Source organism: Tachyglossus aculeatus, chromosome 2 (assembly GCF_015852505.1).
Source record: "Tachyglossus aculeatus isolate mTacAcu1 chromosome 2, mTacAcu1.pri, whole genome shotgun sequence".
NCBI lineage: Eukaryota > Metazoa > Chordata > Mammalia > Monotremata > Tachyglossidae > Tachyglossus > Tachyglossus aculeatus.
The window spans coordinates 33,629,184-33,646,836 of record NC_052067.1 but is presented as its reverse complement, the minus strand read 5'-3'; the positions used below and the strand labels follow the sequence as shown (position 1 = coordinate 33,646,836).

The 17,653-nt window shown below is 39.8% G+C and overlaps 1 protein-coding gene across 3 annotated transcripts in view; it reads right to left on the bottom strand.

Annotated features, from left to right (window-relative positions):
* Positions 1–17,653, bottom strand: part of ANKRD28 (ankyrin repeat domain 28) — a 152,239-nt gene that overhangs the window by 97,939 nt on the left and 36,647 nt on the right. Inside the window, exons 1-2 of one of the 3 annotated variants that reach the window (XM_038760525.1) lie at positions 4,516–5,970; positions 3,347–3,430 (exon numbers count right to left, since the gene is read on the bottom strand). The exons of 1 other annotated variant lie outside the window; for it this stretch is intronic. In XM_038760525.1, the coding sequence (XP_038616453.1) occupies positions 3,347–3,430; positions 4,516–4,632 (201 nt within the window). In that variant the 5' untranslated portion in view covers positions 4,633–5,970. Of the gene's footprint in view, positions 1–3,346; positions 3,431–4,515; positions 5,971–17,653 lie in introns of those variants that run through there. One more of the 3 variants, XM_038760534.1, reaches the window with a different exon arrangement.

Here is a 17,653-nt window from a genome sequence, read left to right as displayed (position 1 = left end):
TTTATAAAAAATACTAAATTAGAAAAATATAAAAATGTATAAAATTATAAAATCTGTTTCAATTTCACTAATTGCTTTCACTAGTAACATACCACATTAAAAACGTATATCTGCAATGTTTCAAAATTCTAGTCTTGTTTGGAAATACTCAAAGGGAATAAGCTATAGCAATTATGACAAATTCAAAACTTGGCAACAATTATCCTGTAGCTGTCCAACAGCTTTTCACACTTCCAACCATTTACAGAACACTCCTTGTACACAGTGCACACGTCAAAATACCTGTGACGCTTATGAAAGCAATCTTCCAGAAAGATCAAAGAATCAAGTACGCTTTAATAAGCTACTCCAATCAAATGTTGTTTGTCATTATCCACTCATATTTATTGAGCACTTACTGCGTGCAGAGCACTGTACTAAGCACTTGGGAGAGTACAATATAGCAGAGTTTGCGGACACATTCCCTGCCCACACTGAGCTTACAGTCTAGAGGACTGCATGCCACAAGATGTCCATGAGTATTACAAACTTTTTTTAAAAAATTGATTATTGTGAATATCACTTTAAAAAGTTTTGTTCTTCAAGTGCCACAAAAATAAAGATGCAAGTATTCTTTGAAAAGAGAAAATAAAATGTGATTACTGGATATCTAAATATCCCTAAAAAGAAAATCCCAACTGCCTTGAGGGCCAATCTCAACCATCCATTTCACACTACATCCTAAATCAGATTTCTTTAGTGAAAACACAATTTCGGAAAGGCTGTTTTTTATAAAAATTTAAGCTGGGGCTTGGATATAAATATTCAATAAGAAATACAAATTTTCACATAATCCTTTGCCCTTGCCCTAAGGTCCTAGTTGATTAAAAGACTCAATATGAATTTAGGGCCAAATTAATCTTTTAAATAATATTAATTTTAGAACACTCAGCAGATCAAACTACTTTCTATCTGGCGGCATCCTTCTTCTGAAACGAAAACCTGCCAATTAAATGCACTCTCTGTAAGAACCTCAATTATGATGCTAACTCTGCATCAGAACTGCATTTAGAAATTCAATCTACGGAACACGGTCAGGGACTGACAGGGGACTGGTATCTGAACTGCTGTATAGCCATTCTCACACAAATACTGGAGAAATCTTAATGAAGTCTACGTTTGCCAGTAAAAATATTAACACCTACAGGGCTTTACCACTGTTGCAAAGGAAAAAATTAAAAACTTCCAGTAAATACTTCATTCTGCTGCACACACCATTTTTTTTTCCTTAGAATACTGTTCCGTGCCTGTCTCCCCACTCTTCAATGATCTTCATTAGCTGTTGATTCTCTTCCACATTAACCAGAAAACTCTGCATCATCGGCTTTAAAGTCCTCAATCAGTTCTCTCCTCACTCTTCTCCCACTGCAACACACAATTCTTCTCCCTCACTTCACCCCTCTAATACCAACCTACTCACTGGGCCTCATTCTCCCCTCTCTCTCGCGATCCCTTGCTCACGTCCTTCTCCTGCTGGGAAGAGCCTCCCCTTCCCATCCAAAAGATCTTCAAAGCAGTCCTTAATTTAGTCCCTAATTTAATTTTGAGAAGCAGCGTGGCCTAGGAGAAAGAGCACAGTCCTGGGAGTCAGGGGATCTGGGTTCTAATCCCAGCTCTGCCAATTGCTTGCTGTGTGACCTTGGGCAAATCACTTCGCTTCTCTGTGCCTCCGTTTCCTCAACTGTAAAATGGGGCTAAAATAACCGTTCTCCCTTCTACTTCAATTGTGAACCCCATGAAGGACAGGGACTTTGTCCAACCTAACTTGTACCTATCCCAGTGCTTAGAACAGTGTTTGAACCATGGTGAGTGGTTAACAAATACCATAAAATGCTCTACTAAAATCATACCTCCTCCTTGAAGAGTTTCCTGAGTAATTTTTCATCTTCCCGTGCTATTTTACCTGCTTACTGCATCACCTGTCCACTTGAGAATATACTCCTAAGCCCGTCAATATTCACCCCACTCCCAACTCCTACAACACTTATATACATGTCATTATACTCAGTTGTTTCTCTTACCTGAAAATTATTTTAATGTTGGACTTCCCCACTAGACTGTATGCTCCTTGAGGGCAGGGATCATGTCTACTTACTCTCTTGTACCCTCCCAAGTGCTTAATCCAATGCTCTGCACAGAATAAGCATTCAATAAATATCACTAATTGCTTTCCTTACATCAAAGAGTATTCAAAATAACTCTCTGAATTATCCATCAACATGTCAATCCAAAGTGGTGAGGTGGCAACTCTAGATTATTTATAAAATATAAAGAGTGTACCTAACAGGAGACAATTTGAAATTATTTGATTCATAAGACTGTTCAGATTTTGCAAATGTTTATGGTATTCAAGGAACATAAATCACACACAGCACAGCAAAGTCAGACGCAGTCCCTCATTTTTTAAAGCCCAAAGAATAAAACAATTTAGATCTATTTGAATAGTGAGGTCTAAGTACAAATACATGAAAATACCTTTTTCTCTATAACCTAATAATGGCAGCCATAGCAGACAACAAAATGAAGAAACAAAAGAGGAAAGGTGTTGGAAAAAGTTGCTTTGCTTATTAAAATCAAAGTTTTGACTTCGTTTTGTTTACAATTACTTTCTGGATCACAGGAACACCACAATAATGGTTTTTTTACAGTATGCAATACTACAGAGACTAATATTGTTTACTTTTCTTGAAAGGCTTTAGTGGGCAGGTCTTGAGTAAACTGCCTTTTTTTTTAAGGCATGCTTAGATTTTTAAACCACAGTTCCTTTTATTTTTTTTTTAGGGCACTCAATGGTAACTTGATGGCCAGAAAGAGAGCAAAAAAGGCCATTGAAACTTGACACAATACTGCCATTCTGTTATAGACTTGAAAGAAAACCAGTACTTCCAGCTTAAAGTTTACTGACTCTTTAAATTTGGTGAATTTTCAAATACTACATGAGGAAGAGATGGAACCAGGCACAAATTAATGAGCTAAAGATGTGGCTGCGTATTCACTGTGACCCAATTTAAGGAGGGCCTGGAAATTTTTCCATGTCTCCAAAATGTGTCTAATGTCCAGTTACAGCAAGAAATATGAGCCTTCAAGACTAGAGTTTCATTCTCTGAAGTTCCCAGAAAAATATGAAGACAGAAATGGCCAGGAGAAATTTAATGCCATTTATTACTCAAATGCCCAACACCTCTTCCTCCTTTCAAGAGATGTATTTTCTTCAGTTTTAAAACCATTTTGGGGACAACACCAATAGTAGAAGTTGACCAAATACAATCAAATGAATGTTTTTAAAAGCTATTTTTCAAAATTTTACCTGGAAGTTAACATCTTCTTTCTTAAATATCAGAGCCCGAACTTCATCAGGGTCCCCATTAAATATAGCTTGAACCAGTGGTGGCTGCAATATAAAAGAGGGAGTATAAAAATAACATCATATCCCTACATGTTATTTGCCCATTCCTAATGACACTAACTTTCAAGTTAAGGAAATAATAAGAAACTTAAATTTTCCCCTCCTGCACCAAGAACCACATAAGAATACTTTATCACATAAATCAAAAATGATTTATAAAAATTCTACTTATACATTACACAATAAATGCATAACCTTCTGAAGAATAAGGCCTGGCATAGATCAATTCAGGATAGTCATAACCAGAATAATTTTCTTCGGGGGGTAGTTTTTTTTAACTACATGTACAGAATTTATAGAAATAATATTCCTCACAATAGAAGAAAAATTCTCTAAATTAATTAATACGCAATTTAAAGAGTACTGTACTACAAGCTAATAGTTTTGAAGTAGTCAAGGGGGGGAAAACCCCCAACAACATTAAATTCCCCTGTTCACAGACTAAAGAAATACAGGACATCTGAATGACATAGTTACTGAACACGTGTGGGTGTAAATATAACTATTTCCTAATCAAAAGCACAGGCCCCTGTGATAGGCTATCATGTCCCAGCAGACCAAAAGTAGTTAACAACCACATTAAAAAAAAACTTCAGTGTTAAAATTTAATTCTGTCTCCATAATAAAATTCACAACTTAAGCACCATTACTGCAGTGTTCTGATATTCAATACACTACAAATTTTTCCTTCTATATACAGCTAACTACTAATCTTCACTTGTTACATCAGTTTCTAAAACGGTACAGACGTTACATACAGAAAACAGAAAGAACAGAAATGAAAGAAAAAGCATTTGTTGCAACTGTCGTTCCTTCATTGACCAGAGACTCGTCAAAACCAAGTTTTAAATTTCTAGGATTGTTTATCTTTTAATACTGAACATGTCATTTGTTAATAACTACTAGAATTAGAATTAAAGCTGTAAGGGTTCACTTTACCTCAGAGTGAACAAAGCTTTGAGGCTTTGATTTTTGACTCAAACTAAGATGTTTGTTAGCAAATGTTAAAAATGAGAAGCATTACTTGCTATTTGTAATTCAGGGAATATTCAATAAACTGAACATCTTACCAATATATTTCCAGAAGGTGGAGAACGTAGGGATATATTTTCCTGAGGTAACTTAGAAATAAATTCTGGAGAATCATCTTCCACCTCCTCCAAAACAACAATACACACACGACTCATTTGATCGTTTGAAACCCTATATTCCAAGCAATATATTAATAGTCACAGTGGGGAGAGCACAAGTAGGTTTTCCTCCTCTTCTGAACACAGTTGCAAACATTCTCTGTGAACACTGCAACTGGCATTTAAAAGTACACTCCAGCTCCTTCTACTGTACCTACTACAATCGGTTAGCTTTGAGACCTCCAAAATATGCAAATTCCTTTATCCTACTGGAATAAGTTTTCCTTAAACACCTTTACTAATTTCATTTTTATCCACCAAAAACATTTTAAGAGATAATCTGAATTATTTCCCCCTACAAAAAAAATGCTGCTTCATTAATAATCACTTTCGTTACAGCATAATTTTAACAGCACAGAAAAGTTATTGTTTTGGTTGACATGACATATTCTATATCGGCTGAATTGAAGAACAACTGCTCGACAGAGAGGAGGATCTCAGCTATACCTAGTCCCACAAGGTCAATCCAGTTAGCAGGAGCTGGCTTTCTTGAGAATGCAAATAATAAAATAAAATCCCACTGTTCTATGCTTCCATTTCTACTCATTCTTCATTTTTCTGTTTTACTGCTCTCAATGGATGTACTGTCCCCCCCCCACAAAATGCATCTACTGTTCGGCACAAATTCAAAACATTAGGCTCGGAGGTTGACAATTCTTTCTACGAAAAAAAAAAGGCCTGCATTAACAGTGAAGCTGCAGTACATTTACATGCGATGAGTCAGACCACAAAGGACAATCAGAAGACTCTTGCTATTAAACTAAGGCTTGTTTAATCCAGATTTCGCAAATGACAAAAAAAAAAAAACGCAGTCAGCTCCATTTCCACTACTATCTTAAGCAATGCGGAGCTTTCATTTTTCCTCCATCAAGCGGCTGCTGCGATTGCTCCGGCAAGAAACGCGCTAGACAGAAATGGTGTTAGCAAAAAATCTTTGAACACAACAAGCAGCTATGAAGGTATCACAGATCAAATTACTGTCTCAGCCTTTTCCTGAAAAAGTAGTTTATCACTTGATGGCTTCCTCGGATCTCCGTGTGAATCCAGCTTCCGTTATATAGTCCTCATTCAGGAAAAATAAATAAATAAATAAATCGGTCTGTGCATCTTCTTTACGCCAAGTTCTCTATTCGAACATCTGCTTCCGAGCCAATCCCGTTTTCTTCCACGTCTCAATACAAGTTATCCCTTTTTTGGAGAAGAAATTCTTGCTCGGCAAAATCTCTTTCTAAAAGCAACACACCCCGAAAGGGTGAAGTTGGTCAAAAATAAAAATGAACAGGCTACAAAACGGCAACCCCCAAAAGACAGTCTCTCGGCAGCCTTCGTACGGAGCAATAGTCTGAGGAGCAAAGACTGCAGACCCGCAGGATGAAATGCCTAGTAATGCTCACATGTTACACTTACCAGAGAACTGAGCTACTGCTCAGGATGTAACTTCCTCTAGCAGGAAAAAAAAAAAAAATGGCTTGGACTGCCTTCACAATGAGGATGCCTTAGCCAGTTTTGTGACTAATTCAGCTCAAACGTAAACTCTATAACTGAAAAAATGAGTGCGCTTTTAACATTTTCCACTAAAAGCCACAAGGAAATCTGGTGTACTGCCTCTGCTGACTAACACAGATTTAGGCAAATAAACAATTCCAAAACAGCTTAACTGCTTTCATATGTTACCATCTAGCACACACTTAACCCTCTGCAGTTAACTGGAACATGGATTTTTCTCCAAAAGAGTGCATGAGTGGATTTGGAAAGACAGGGGTAAAATACTAGATGGAAATATTTTTTAAAAACTCTTCTCAGAGTAAAAATGCCTTATGCTTATTTAAGATGAAAATCTTGGTGTTTACCAAACTGAATTTCTGAGAGGTAGAAATAGCCAGAACAAAGAAATGCACTCTTCAACTGGTTTCTCAATGACCTAAATTCATCATTTTGACTTGAATCTACTTAAAATAGCTGTGATAGCCTCTGTGTGTGTGTGTGTGTGTGTGTGTGTGTGTGTTTTACATAAATGTCATCATATGTCACGAAAGCTGCTGGAAATGCTCCTGTAAACCAAGTAAAGGAAGTTCTTTTTGGTCAAACAAAATGAATCAATCAATCAATCGTATTTATTGAGCGCTTACTGTGTGCAGAGCACTGTACTAAGCGCTTGGGAAGTACAAGTTGGCAACATATAGAGACAGTCCCTACCCAGAGATAAAAATCAACAGATGAAGATTTGTTGTTGATTTTTAATCTCTGATCAAATGACACTTGGTAAACGCAACAAAGAATCCCTGGAGCTTTCAGGGCCACAAAAGATTTCAGAGATAATACTTTCCCATCCAACACAGGGGGCGGAGGGAGGGAAGCCTTATGATTCAGACAGCAGTGACTAACTTTTTTAATACAGATGACCAGTACCAATTCTGTATTACCCATGGTAATGAAGCCAGGGAGAGCAAGGATAATTCAATCACAAATAATCTCAAATATTCATTTCCAGCAAGTTTCAAAACCTTTGCCCTCTAAACATTGCAAACAAAACCACGCTAACACTTTTCTGCTTAAGAGGAGCAAAACCTTATTACCCACATCTTCTCCTACCACAGCCCAGCTCATAACTTTTCACTTCTCTCTGGCTCAATTTCTCCCACACCTTGTTTTTGACTCTCCAACCTCTGACCCCTTGCTCAAGGCCTCTCTCCTGTCTGGGAATCTCCCAGCTCATAACTTTTCACTTCTCTCTGGCTCAATTTCTCCCACACCTTGTTTTTGACTCTCCAACCAATGACCCCTTGCTCAAGGCCTCTCTCCTGTCTGGGAATCTCCCCTACCACCTTTTAAATCCACCAGATCACACCTCTGTCCCACCTGCAAGGCCCTTCTGAAACCCTATGTCCTCCAGAAGGGCTACCCCATCCTGAAGCAGTGAGCAACAGTGGAATGAGCAAAGGACTTTAGTTCTCTAGTCCTGGCTCCACCAGTGCCTGTTCTGTGATCTTGGGGATGTCAATTAACTTCTCCGGGTCTCAGTTTCTGCATCTGTGAATTGGAGATAAAATATCTTCTCCCTCTTACACTATGAGCCCCATGGGGGTTTGGGGACTGTGTTCAATCTGATTACCTTAGCACAGTGCTTTACACATAATAATTAGGATAAACACTTATTAATAGTTTCTAATCTTCCCAAGTCATACTCTCCCAGCAACTACCCTCGACGTTTTTGCACCAGGTTCGCACTTGACTACTTACCACCACCCACAACACTTCTGTACATAGAGATTTACATACTCTGCTACTTATGCACTTACTCATCCACACACATTTTTGCATGCTATTTTTCCTCCTGTCTTCCCTGCTAGATTTTAAGATCCTTGAAGGCAGGGATAGTATCTTCACTTTCTATAGTGCCTGATGATCCTTTGTCACCAAACCCCATCTTGCAGCCTCCTGCAAGCCACCGAGACTGTTGGATTCTGTTTTCGGGTCTATCCACTCTCAAAATCAAATGACAGAATAATATTACCAAGAACAAGGTTCAGGAATGTAGTCACCCCACTAATACTGAAGCAAACAATCACCAAAACTACAGCTCTGCTAGGTAGAGCACACAAGGATAGTGGATGACAACAGGGCACTACCCAAGGAGCTACTATAGGGTACACTGAACAGAGGCACATGCAAACCATGAGGGCAGAATAAACAATTTAGAGACATAATAAAGCACAGCCTCAAACAACAGGACAGGCCAATCAATCCACGGTATTTACTGTGTGCACAGCAGTTTATTAAGCTCTTGGGAGAACAAAATGAAAGTAGAAGAAATAGCCTCTTCCCTCAAAGACTTTACGATCTAATGGAATAAATAGGAAAATATAAATATTTACAAATAACTCAGTAAACTGGTAACTATATTTCAGGAGTACATTTCATACTCCTTTGACTTTCAGCACCTTCTTCTGTTCACACATTTGAAGTGTCTAGAAATGGTTGGTCCTTGTAAACTAGCGGACATAATTGAATAATCAGAAAATGACCGTGCTTCACTAACTTATATTCTAAAATGTATGATCTGCTTCAAGTAGAGGTCTGACCTCTACAGCCTAACATGGTTTAAATGCAATGTGAACATTCTAGGGCTCACAAGCATTTTTTTTGGTTTTTTGATTATTGAGGACTACAGTAATCCTTTTTATTCCTTCTGTGATGTAATTGGTGTTGCAACTGCACTGAGTATTTTCCTATCCTTTGAAATTAGCTATTTACTACATAGTAACTGTCATAAGTGTTGACTCCCTCGTGGTAATGGGGGCCAATGGCCGTCACGGGGTTGGAACCACAGAGGTAAAGTCGTTAGCTTCACTCCCACACTTTTTCACCCTTCAGTTGACGATGTTGTCCCCGCCAGCAGTCATGACCATTAGCACGGCGGTGGGATCTAAGGAGTTCCTGTCATTCTCACCAGATTGCAAGGCAGAGAGGACCAGGTTGGGTTCTGCACCAAAGTCGGCTCATACCCACCCCATGTGGTGGGGAACCACTGGTGGAGGGACTGAGGTCATCATCATCATCATCAATCGTATTTACTGAGTGCTTACTATGTGCAGAGCACTGTACTAAGCGCTTGGGAAGTACAGGTCTCTGTAGGTAAGGACAGATTTTGGGAAAGGATCTTCCTGGGCCACCTCTGGCAAAGGGCACCAAAGAGACCCCCGCCAAGCGATGGGTCTAAGACCAACCGGGGCTACTTAACTGGCCCCCAGTCGTTTCTAGACATCTTTTGGGGCCAACGGGCCTGGACTGCAGCACAGTCCGGCTCAGGTGGTAGCAGCAGCAGCAGCCTGCAGCACGATGAGGACGACCTAAGCAGTGCTGGCACTGGGAGAGAGGATGAGGAGACAGAGGGAGAGAGAATTGGCGACAACCCAGCAGGGAAGGTCAATTAATTCAATGAATGACTGCAGCACACAGAGCATCCCGTTAGACGACAGAAGCAAAGGGACAGTTCCAGAAGCCTTCTGACCAATTCTCTCGCCTTCCTCCGCTCTTCTTCCTTCTCCCCACCCCTGTCCTTAACCCTCTATTTCATCCTCTCTCTCCTTTACCTTATTTCTTCTTCCTATTCCTATCACCTCTCCTAGAGCCCTAGAGCCCAAGCTCAAAATAAAAAGTTAGCACTCCTGGTAAAAATTCAGTGCAATGTTTTTCCTTCTATTTTTGTGATTATTATTAGAGAATTGCTTTATGCAAGTGCACACAATCTGCGCAGAGCACTGTATTAACCACTGAAGCACAGCAACAAATGCTCAAACTTCCAAGGAAAGTCATTTTTCTGGAGTCCACTGTGCAAATACCGATTTAAATCATGGAGGAAATAATTCGAAATATAGTTCTGCCCTCTTACTGATGTGTAAAGAAACTGGAAAAAAAAAACCCAAAACTGCTTGCGACTCAGTTTTACTTCAGGAACACTGTTATTCTAGTATCTAAGGTAATACATAGTAAAGGCATATAGCATTTTAAAAGCCAAAACGTGGAAAGTTTCAGCTAAAAATAAGTTGCTATGGTTACAAAATGTTTGCCTTCGTACGCAAGAAGTAAATGAGATGCCCATGGAATTCCCACATGTGCAGTAAATGCAGTAGTTAGGCGTGTACACTAGTATTTCACAAACGAATCAGGAATATGCACACCACTTCCGTTTCGAAGAAGTTATCATTTGGGAAACACTAACAAAAATGAATCATGTCTTTAACTGTGGAAGGGTGGAAACAAACACTGAATGAATGTAACTATTTTAAAATCCTTAGTGATGACTCACGGGAGCTTTTAGGGCATTTCCCATTTCCACAAGCCTTTTAGCAAACTGTCTTCAAATTTTAAGATAGTTCAACTGTTTGATCACAAAGAATCAGTAAAGGACATATGCTATATATCTAGTTTGGAGGATGAGCCAGGAAATACATGGGAGGGAGAAAAAAAAGTATCAGATAACCTTTTTAAGTTAGTCTACTTCAAATGAACAAAGTGGGAGGTGAAGTTGTGGATTGGCTTTTGCACATTCTGTACTCTCATCTTCTTTCATCTTTACTTTTTTATTTTGCACCAATGGAGGCATTTGTCAAAACACCTTCTTTCTCACTTCTTGGTGCAGCTGTGAGTCACAGACTAGCTAAGAGGGGTTTTTGTTGTGTAAATGGGACTCTAGAGCATTCCCAGACCTTCTTCCTCTTCTGGGTTTTGCTACCAATTCATAATGGTAGAAAATTAAACAATACCAGAGACATATGCCAAGTGTTTATTTTTGTATTCAGTGCTACTTTTGTATTCAAAATTTTACATTTTTCAAAACTGGAAAGAGAAATCTGACTACCCAAGAAGCCTATGCTAACCCTGGCTTCAATCGTAGGAGGAAACAAAGGATTTTTTGGCACAAAACTGAAAATTAAAGACAAAGTGATTTGAGGGGAAAGCTGAATTTTAACCAGTTTACAGTACTGGGAAAGTCTCGACACCCGAATACAGGCATGTTGTAGATTACAACCCTCTGTAGTATATACAACCCGGAGACATGGCTTGTTATTGTTGGATTCTGAACCGAAGGTTTTAGCCATTCCTCAGTACTGAAAATTAAGTGATATCGATGTTATTGTTTGCTACTTTTCCCAGGTTACTGCCACCCCAGTGTACATACAATTTGGGTAGAGGAGAAGCATAAGAGAGGCAGTGTGGCCTAGTGATTCCAGCACGGGCCTGGGAGTTAGAAGAACCTGGGTTCTAATCCTGACTCGGCCACCTGTCTGCTGCATGACTCTAGGCAAGTCACTTCACTTTTCTGGGACTCAGTTACCTCATCTATAAAATGGGGATTACGACTATGAGCCCCATGTGGGACAAAGACTGTGTCCAACCTGATTAGCTTATAACTACCCTAGAGCTTAATACAGTACCCGGAAATAGTAAGTGCTTAACAAGTACCATTAAAGGAAAAAAAAAAGAGAGATAAAGAGAGACCCAAGCAGATAAATTATGCCCTTAGAAGGAAACTTAATTTAGGATGGATGAGTTAACTACATCTGATTTGGCGGAATCACTGTTCAACAAGGATCTAATCAAACTTCAACAATCCAATGTATCATTGCAATTTGCCAAAACAGATGAAGAGGCTATTGTTTTTCCACTACTGGCTAAAATTATGGGATTAAGAAGTCTTGCATTAATTTTAAAGAAAGCAAATGTATTTACAGAAATGACTTCATACCCCAATGAAGAACGGCTTTCAGAAAAGTGAGCAGAGGTGTTCGGAAGGAATCAGCCTGCTACAAGGTTTTCTATGAAGTAAAGAAAAAGACTACTGGTCAACCTAAACTGGATAAATTTCTCATTACAGTCAAAACATCACTGCCACATAGAAGTAGCTTCTACTTCTGCCATCTTCTGCAAAGATCACAACTTACTTTATGCTGTGATCTTGTACTTTGCATTATTCTGACGAAGTTGAAACAATAGTTTAATGGAGCCTATTGTAACAGTACATAGCATGTTGAGGAATTTCATGTTTTGCCAGTGATTCTGTAATGAATCATAATTTATAACATGTATGCCTTTTGTTAAACAAAACCTACGATCCAGCCGCAGAAGACACACCCTGTTTTCAAGGAACACATCAAGGCTGTACTGTGGAGTATGTGGGCACAACTTGGGGAGGGTGATGGATTAAGGGGAATTATCAAATTATGCAGGAATGAGCCTTCCCATAATTTGACTTTCTCTTTTGAGTGTACTAAAATAGACTCTCCAAACAATTAAGTGTTTACTAAAAACTTTGTTGCGAAGTACAGAATGTAAAGAATTCATATACAAGCACTTACATCTTTTATTTCTGAATACTGGAAACTGGCAGCAGTCTGAGTTGAAACGATCAGTGATGATTTTAACGGAGGCCTAAAGATTTCAAAATGTCTTGAGTTTGCTTTGTTTTCACCATACTAAAGTTAAATTAGACACACAATGCCTTTAGAAGAAAGGCTATTTTCTGTCTGTCAAATAATAATGTGAAAATTGACTCATTCATTCAATCATATTTACTGAGTGCTTACTTTACTAAGTGCCTAGGAGAGTATAATATAACAATAAACAGACATCCCTTGCCCACTAAACGAGCTCGTTTAGTGGTAAAACTTCCTAGACTCGTGGACAGGGAACGTGTCTACCAGCTCTGTCGTACTGTATTCTTCCAAGCACTTAGTACAGTGCTCTTCACATGGTAAGCACTCAAATACGATTGATTGATGATACTAAATGCTGATACAGATCAATCAATCGTATTTATTGAGCACTTACTGTGTGCAGAGTACTGTACTAAGCGCTTGGGAAGTACAAGTTGGCAACATATAGAGACGGTCCCTACCCAACAGTGGGCTCACAGTCTAATTTTACTTGGTTACAAAGCACATTCCGCTCTGTGCAATCCGAATTGGACTTTTTTACAATAGCTTTTCCCATAAAATTGATTTTACTCTATATAATAAAACACATAAAGATGGCCAAGCAGTTAGCATTTCGAAGTATGAACCCCAAAACAAGAAAATCTCTGCCTTTCTGGTATATTCAGAAGTAGTAAAACCATACGTAGGAGCCTCTATGCCTTCTTCCACTTTCTATCTAGACTGACCATGCCTTGCTTTTTTCTGAAGGCTCCTTTCCCTCAAGAAAATCATTACCAAAAATATACATATTGAGCAATGAATAAGTCAATTTATCTCCAGGGAATGATGCAGGCATTTAACACTACCGTATTCGAGACTGAAAAAGTAGTTAAATCTACTGTTATTTTAGCTAAGAGGTCTGCTGCCCTCCTGTGATATCCTTTTTCTTGTAAGGAATCTGCCAAAAACTAAAGAAAAACCTTGCGTAGATCTGTGCTGCCATCTTCAGGCCCAGCCACTGTATTCTGAGGAAACTACGCTGATGGGAGTTGGCTACTGGGGAAGAATGTTCCTTTTAATATAATAATAATAATGATTATAATAATAATGGCATTTATTAAGCGCTTACTATGTGCAAAGCACTGTTCTAAGCGCTGGGGAGGTTACACGGTGAACAGGTTGTCCCACAGGGGCCTCACAGTCTTTATCCCCATTTTGGCATTTGTTAAGCGCTTATTATGTGCTTCCGTGAGGGAACTACGCTGATGGGAGTTGGCTACTGGGGAAGAATGTTCCTTTTAATATAATAATAATAATGATGATAATAATAACGGCATTTATTAAGCGCTTACTATGTGCAAAGCACTGTTCTAAGCGCTGGGGAGGTTACAGAGTGATCAGGTTGTCCACAGGGGCCTCACAGTCTTAATCCCCATTTTGGCATTTGTTAAGCGCTTATTAAGTGCTTCTGTGAGGAAACTACTCTGATGGAAGTTGGTTACTGGGGAAGAATGTTCCTTTTAATATAATAATAATAATGATGATAATAATAATAATGGCATTTATTAAGCGTTTACTATGTGCAAAGCACTGTTCTAAGCGCTGGGGAGGTTACAGGGTGATCAGGTTGTCCCACAGGGGCCTCACAGTCTTTATCCCCATTTTGGCATTTGTTAAGCGCTTATTATGTGCTTCCGTGAGGAAACTACGCTGATGGGAGTTGGTTACTGGGGAAGAATGTTCCTTTTAATATAATAATAATAATAAAGATTATAATAATAATGGCATTTATTAAGCGTTTACTATATGCAAAGCACTGTTCTAAGCGCTGGGGAGGTTACAGGGTGATCAGGTTGTCCCACAGGGACCTCACAGTCTTAATCCCCATTTTGGCATTTGTTAAGCCCTTCTTATGTGCTTCCGTGAGGAAACTACGCTGATGGGAGTTGGCTACTGGGGAAGAATGTTCCTTTTAATATAATAATAACAATGATGATAATAATGGCATTTATTAAGCGCTTACTATGTGCAAAGCACTGTTCTAAGCGCTGGGGAGGTTACAGGGTGATCAGGTTGTCCCTCGGGGGGGGCTCACAGTCTTTATCCCCATTTTGGCATTTGTTAAGCACTTATTATGTGCTTCCGTGAGGAAACTACGCTCATGGGAGTTGGTTACTGGGGAAGAATGTTCCTTTTAATATAATAATAATAATGATGATAATAATAATGGCATTTATTAAGCGCTTACTATTTGCAAAGCACTGTTCTAAGCGCTGGGGAGGTTACAGGGTGATCAGGTTGTCCCACAGGGGCCTCACAGTCTTTATCCCCATTTTGGCATTTGTTAAGCGCTTATTATGTGCTTCCGTGAGGAAACTACGCTGATGGGAGTTGGTTACTGGGGAAGAATGCTCCTTTTACTATAATAATAATAATAATGATAATGATAATAATAATGGCATTTATTAAGCACTTACTATGTGCAAAGCACTGCTCTAAGCGCTGGGGGGATACAAGGTGATCAGGTTGTCCCTCGGGGGGCTCACAGTCAATCCCCATTTTACAGATCAGGTAACTGAGGCACAGAGTGACTTGCCCAAAGTCACACAGCTGACAAGTGGCGGAGCTGGGATTTGAACCCATGACCACTGACTCCAATGCCCGGGCTCTTTCCACTGGGCCAAGATACCCTAAAATATCACAGACACACAAATTCTTCAAGACACAGCATACATATACCTACCAAATCCTATGACACCAAGTGGTGTTATTATTATTGTACTTGTTAAGCACTTTATGTAGCTCAGATACAAGTTTTTCCTCTCCTCCTCCCCATCCCCCCGGCCCTACCTCCTTCCCCTCCCCACAGCACCTGTATATATGTTTGTAGATATTTATTACTCTGTTTTACTTGTACATATTTACTATTCTATTAATTTTGTTAATGATGTGCATTTCGCTTTAATTCTATCTGTTCTGATGACTTGACACCTGTCCACATGTTTTGTATTGTCTGTCTCCCCCTTCTAGACTGTGAGCCCAGTTGTTGGGTAGGGACCGTCTCTATATGCTGCCGACTTATACTTCCCAAGCGCTTAGTACCGTGCTCTGCACACAGTAAGTGCTCAATAAATACAATTGAATGAATGAAAGTTGAGCAGGTTAGACACAGTCCCTGTCCCACATGGAGCTCACACTCTTAATCCCCATCTTACAGATGAGGTAACTGAGGCCCAGAGAGTTTAAGTGACTTGCCTGAGGTCACACGGCAGTCCTTTTAGACTGTGAGCCCACTGTTGGGTAGGGATTGTCTCTATATGTTGCCAATTTGTACTTCCCAAGCGCTTAGTACAGTGCTCTGCACATAGTAAGCGCTCAATAAATACGATTGATGATGATGATGATGTGGCAGAGCCGGGAGTAGAACCCATGTCTTCCTGATTTCCAGGCCCTACTCTATCGACAGCTGCTCCTTATTTGTGAACTAAAAGATGGTTTGACAAGCCAAATTAAACTGAACTTAGTGACCGCTTCATTTAGGGAAAAGATCTCTTTCTCTTCTTTTCCCTTCTCCCCGCCACTACCCCAAACAAAAGTGAGAAGCTTCCTGCAGTTGTCATGCTGTCTGACTAGGCTGGAACAAAACAATGAAACAAAGAATGCAAAGCATTAAAATAATCATGTATTGAAGAGGAGCTGGTGCTGTAACATCAAAGGGATATCTTAATGCTAATAGCCTTATTAGGGATGGCCTGCTGCGCTCTGGGCCTAACTGGACTTGAATCAACTTCTAGCTCAGGATGCTGAAAAGTGGAATTAGGAATTCCTCTCCCATTCTAGGCTACAGCACTGAAAGAACTACACTAGAAATATACCGTGGAGAGTTTAGGGAAGCTCATAAATTGTCAGGTAGAATGGAAGTCATTTCAGGTTAAAGTGCAGATAATAAATGGCTTCTCTGCTACATAACGGTATGGCAATAAGTAGTCTGAAAACTTGCAGAAATATTGGGTGAATTTGAGTCTGCACAGCTAACCATTTCACAACTATGCAAACTATTTAGAATTGTTGTGCCACAGATGACTTTGAAAGCTTGCACTGATCAATAGTATAAAGCAATGATTTAAGTGTGACCACCTAATGATTTTGGTGCAGGCACCAACAAAATAATCAAATAATAAATGTCAGTGAATTCTGTCTACTAAGTTGTAGAGAAGCAGCATTGTCTAGTGGAGAGAGCACGGGCCTGGGGTTCAGTAGGACCTGGGTTCTAATCCCAGCTCCACCATTTGTCTGCTGTGTGACTTTGGGCAAGTCACTTCACTTCTCTGCGCCTCAGTTACCTCTTCTAGAAAATGGGAATTAAGACTGTGAGCTCCTCGTGGGACAGGGCCTGTGTCCAACCCCATTTGCTTGTATTATTAGTATATGACCTAACCCAAAGTAAGTGCTTAACAAATACTCCTATAATTATGATGCAAGGATACAGATAGACAGAAACCAAGTCAGTCAATGGTATTTACTGAGCTCTTATTATATGCAGAGCACTTTTCTAAGCACTTGGGAGAGTACAATATAAAGAGTTAACAGACACTCCTGCCCACAAGCCCAGAAAGCTGTTCTTTTGGAGGCTCCAAGACAAAATGGGCACCAATATGGTATCCAAATGCAGGCAGTATGGAGAGCACAGCCATCTTTCCTTATGGCTGAGAGGCCTCATAATAACAATAATAATGATGGTATTTATTAAGCGCTTACTATGTGCAAAGCACTGTTCTAAGCGCTGGGGAGGTGACAAGGTGATCAGGTTGTCCCCCGGGGGGCTCACAGTCTGAATCCCCATTTTACAGATGAGGGAACTGAGGCACAGAGAAGTGAAGTGACTTGCCCAAAGTCACACAGCTGACAGTTGGCGGAGCCGGGATTTGAACCCATAACCTCTGACTCCAAAGCCCAGGCTCTTTCCACTGAGCCACGCTGCTTCTCTACATTCCCCTTCTAGACCACTGCCATCACTGCAGCCTACACACAACACAACACAAACAGCAGGCTGCACAAGGAAAGCCCTCAGTGAGCCTCACAGCACTGGGCTTCCTGGAGTG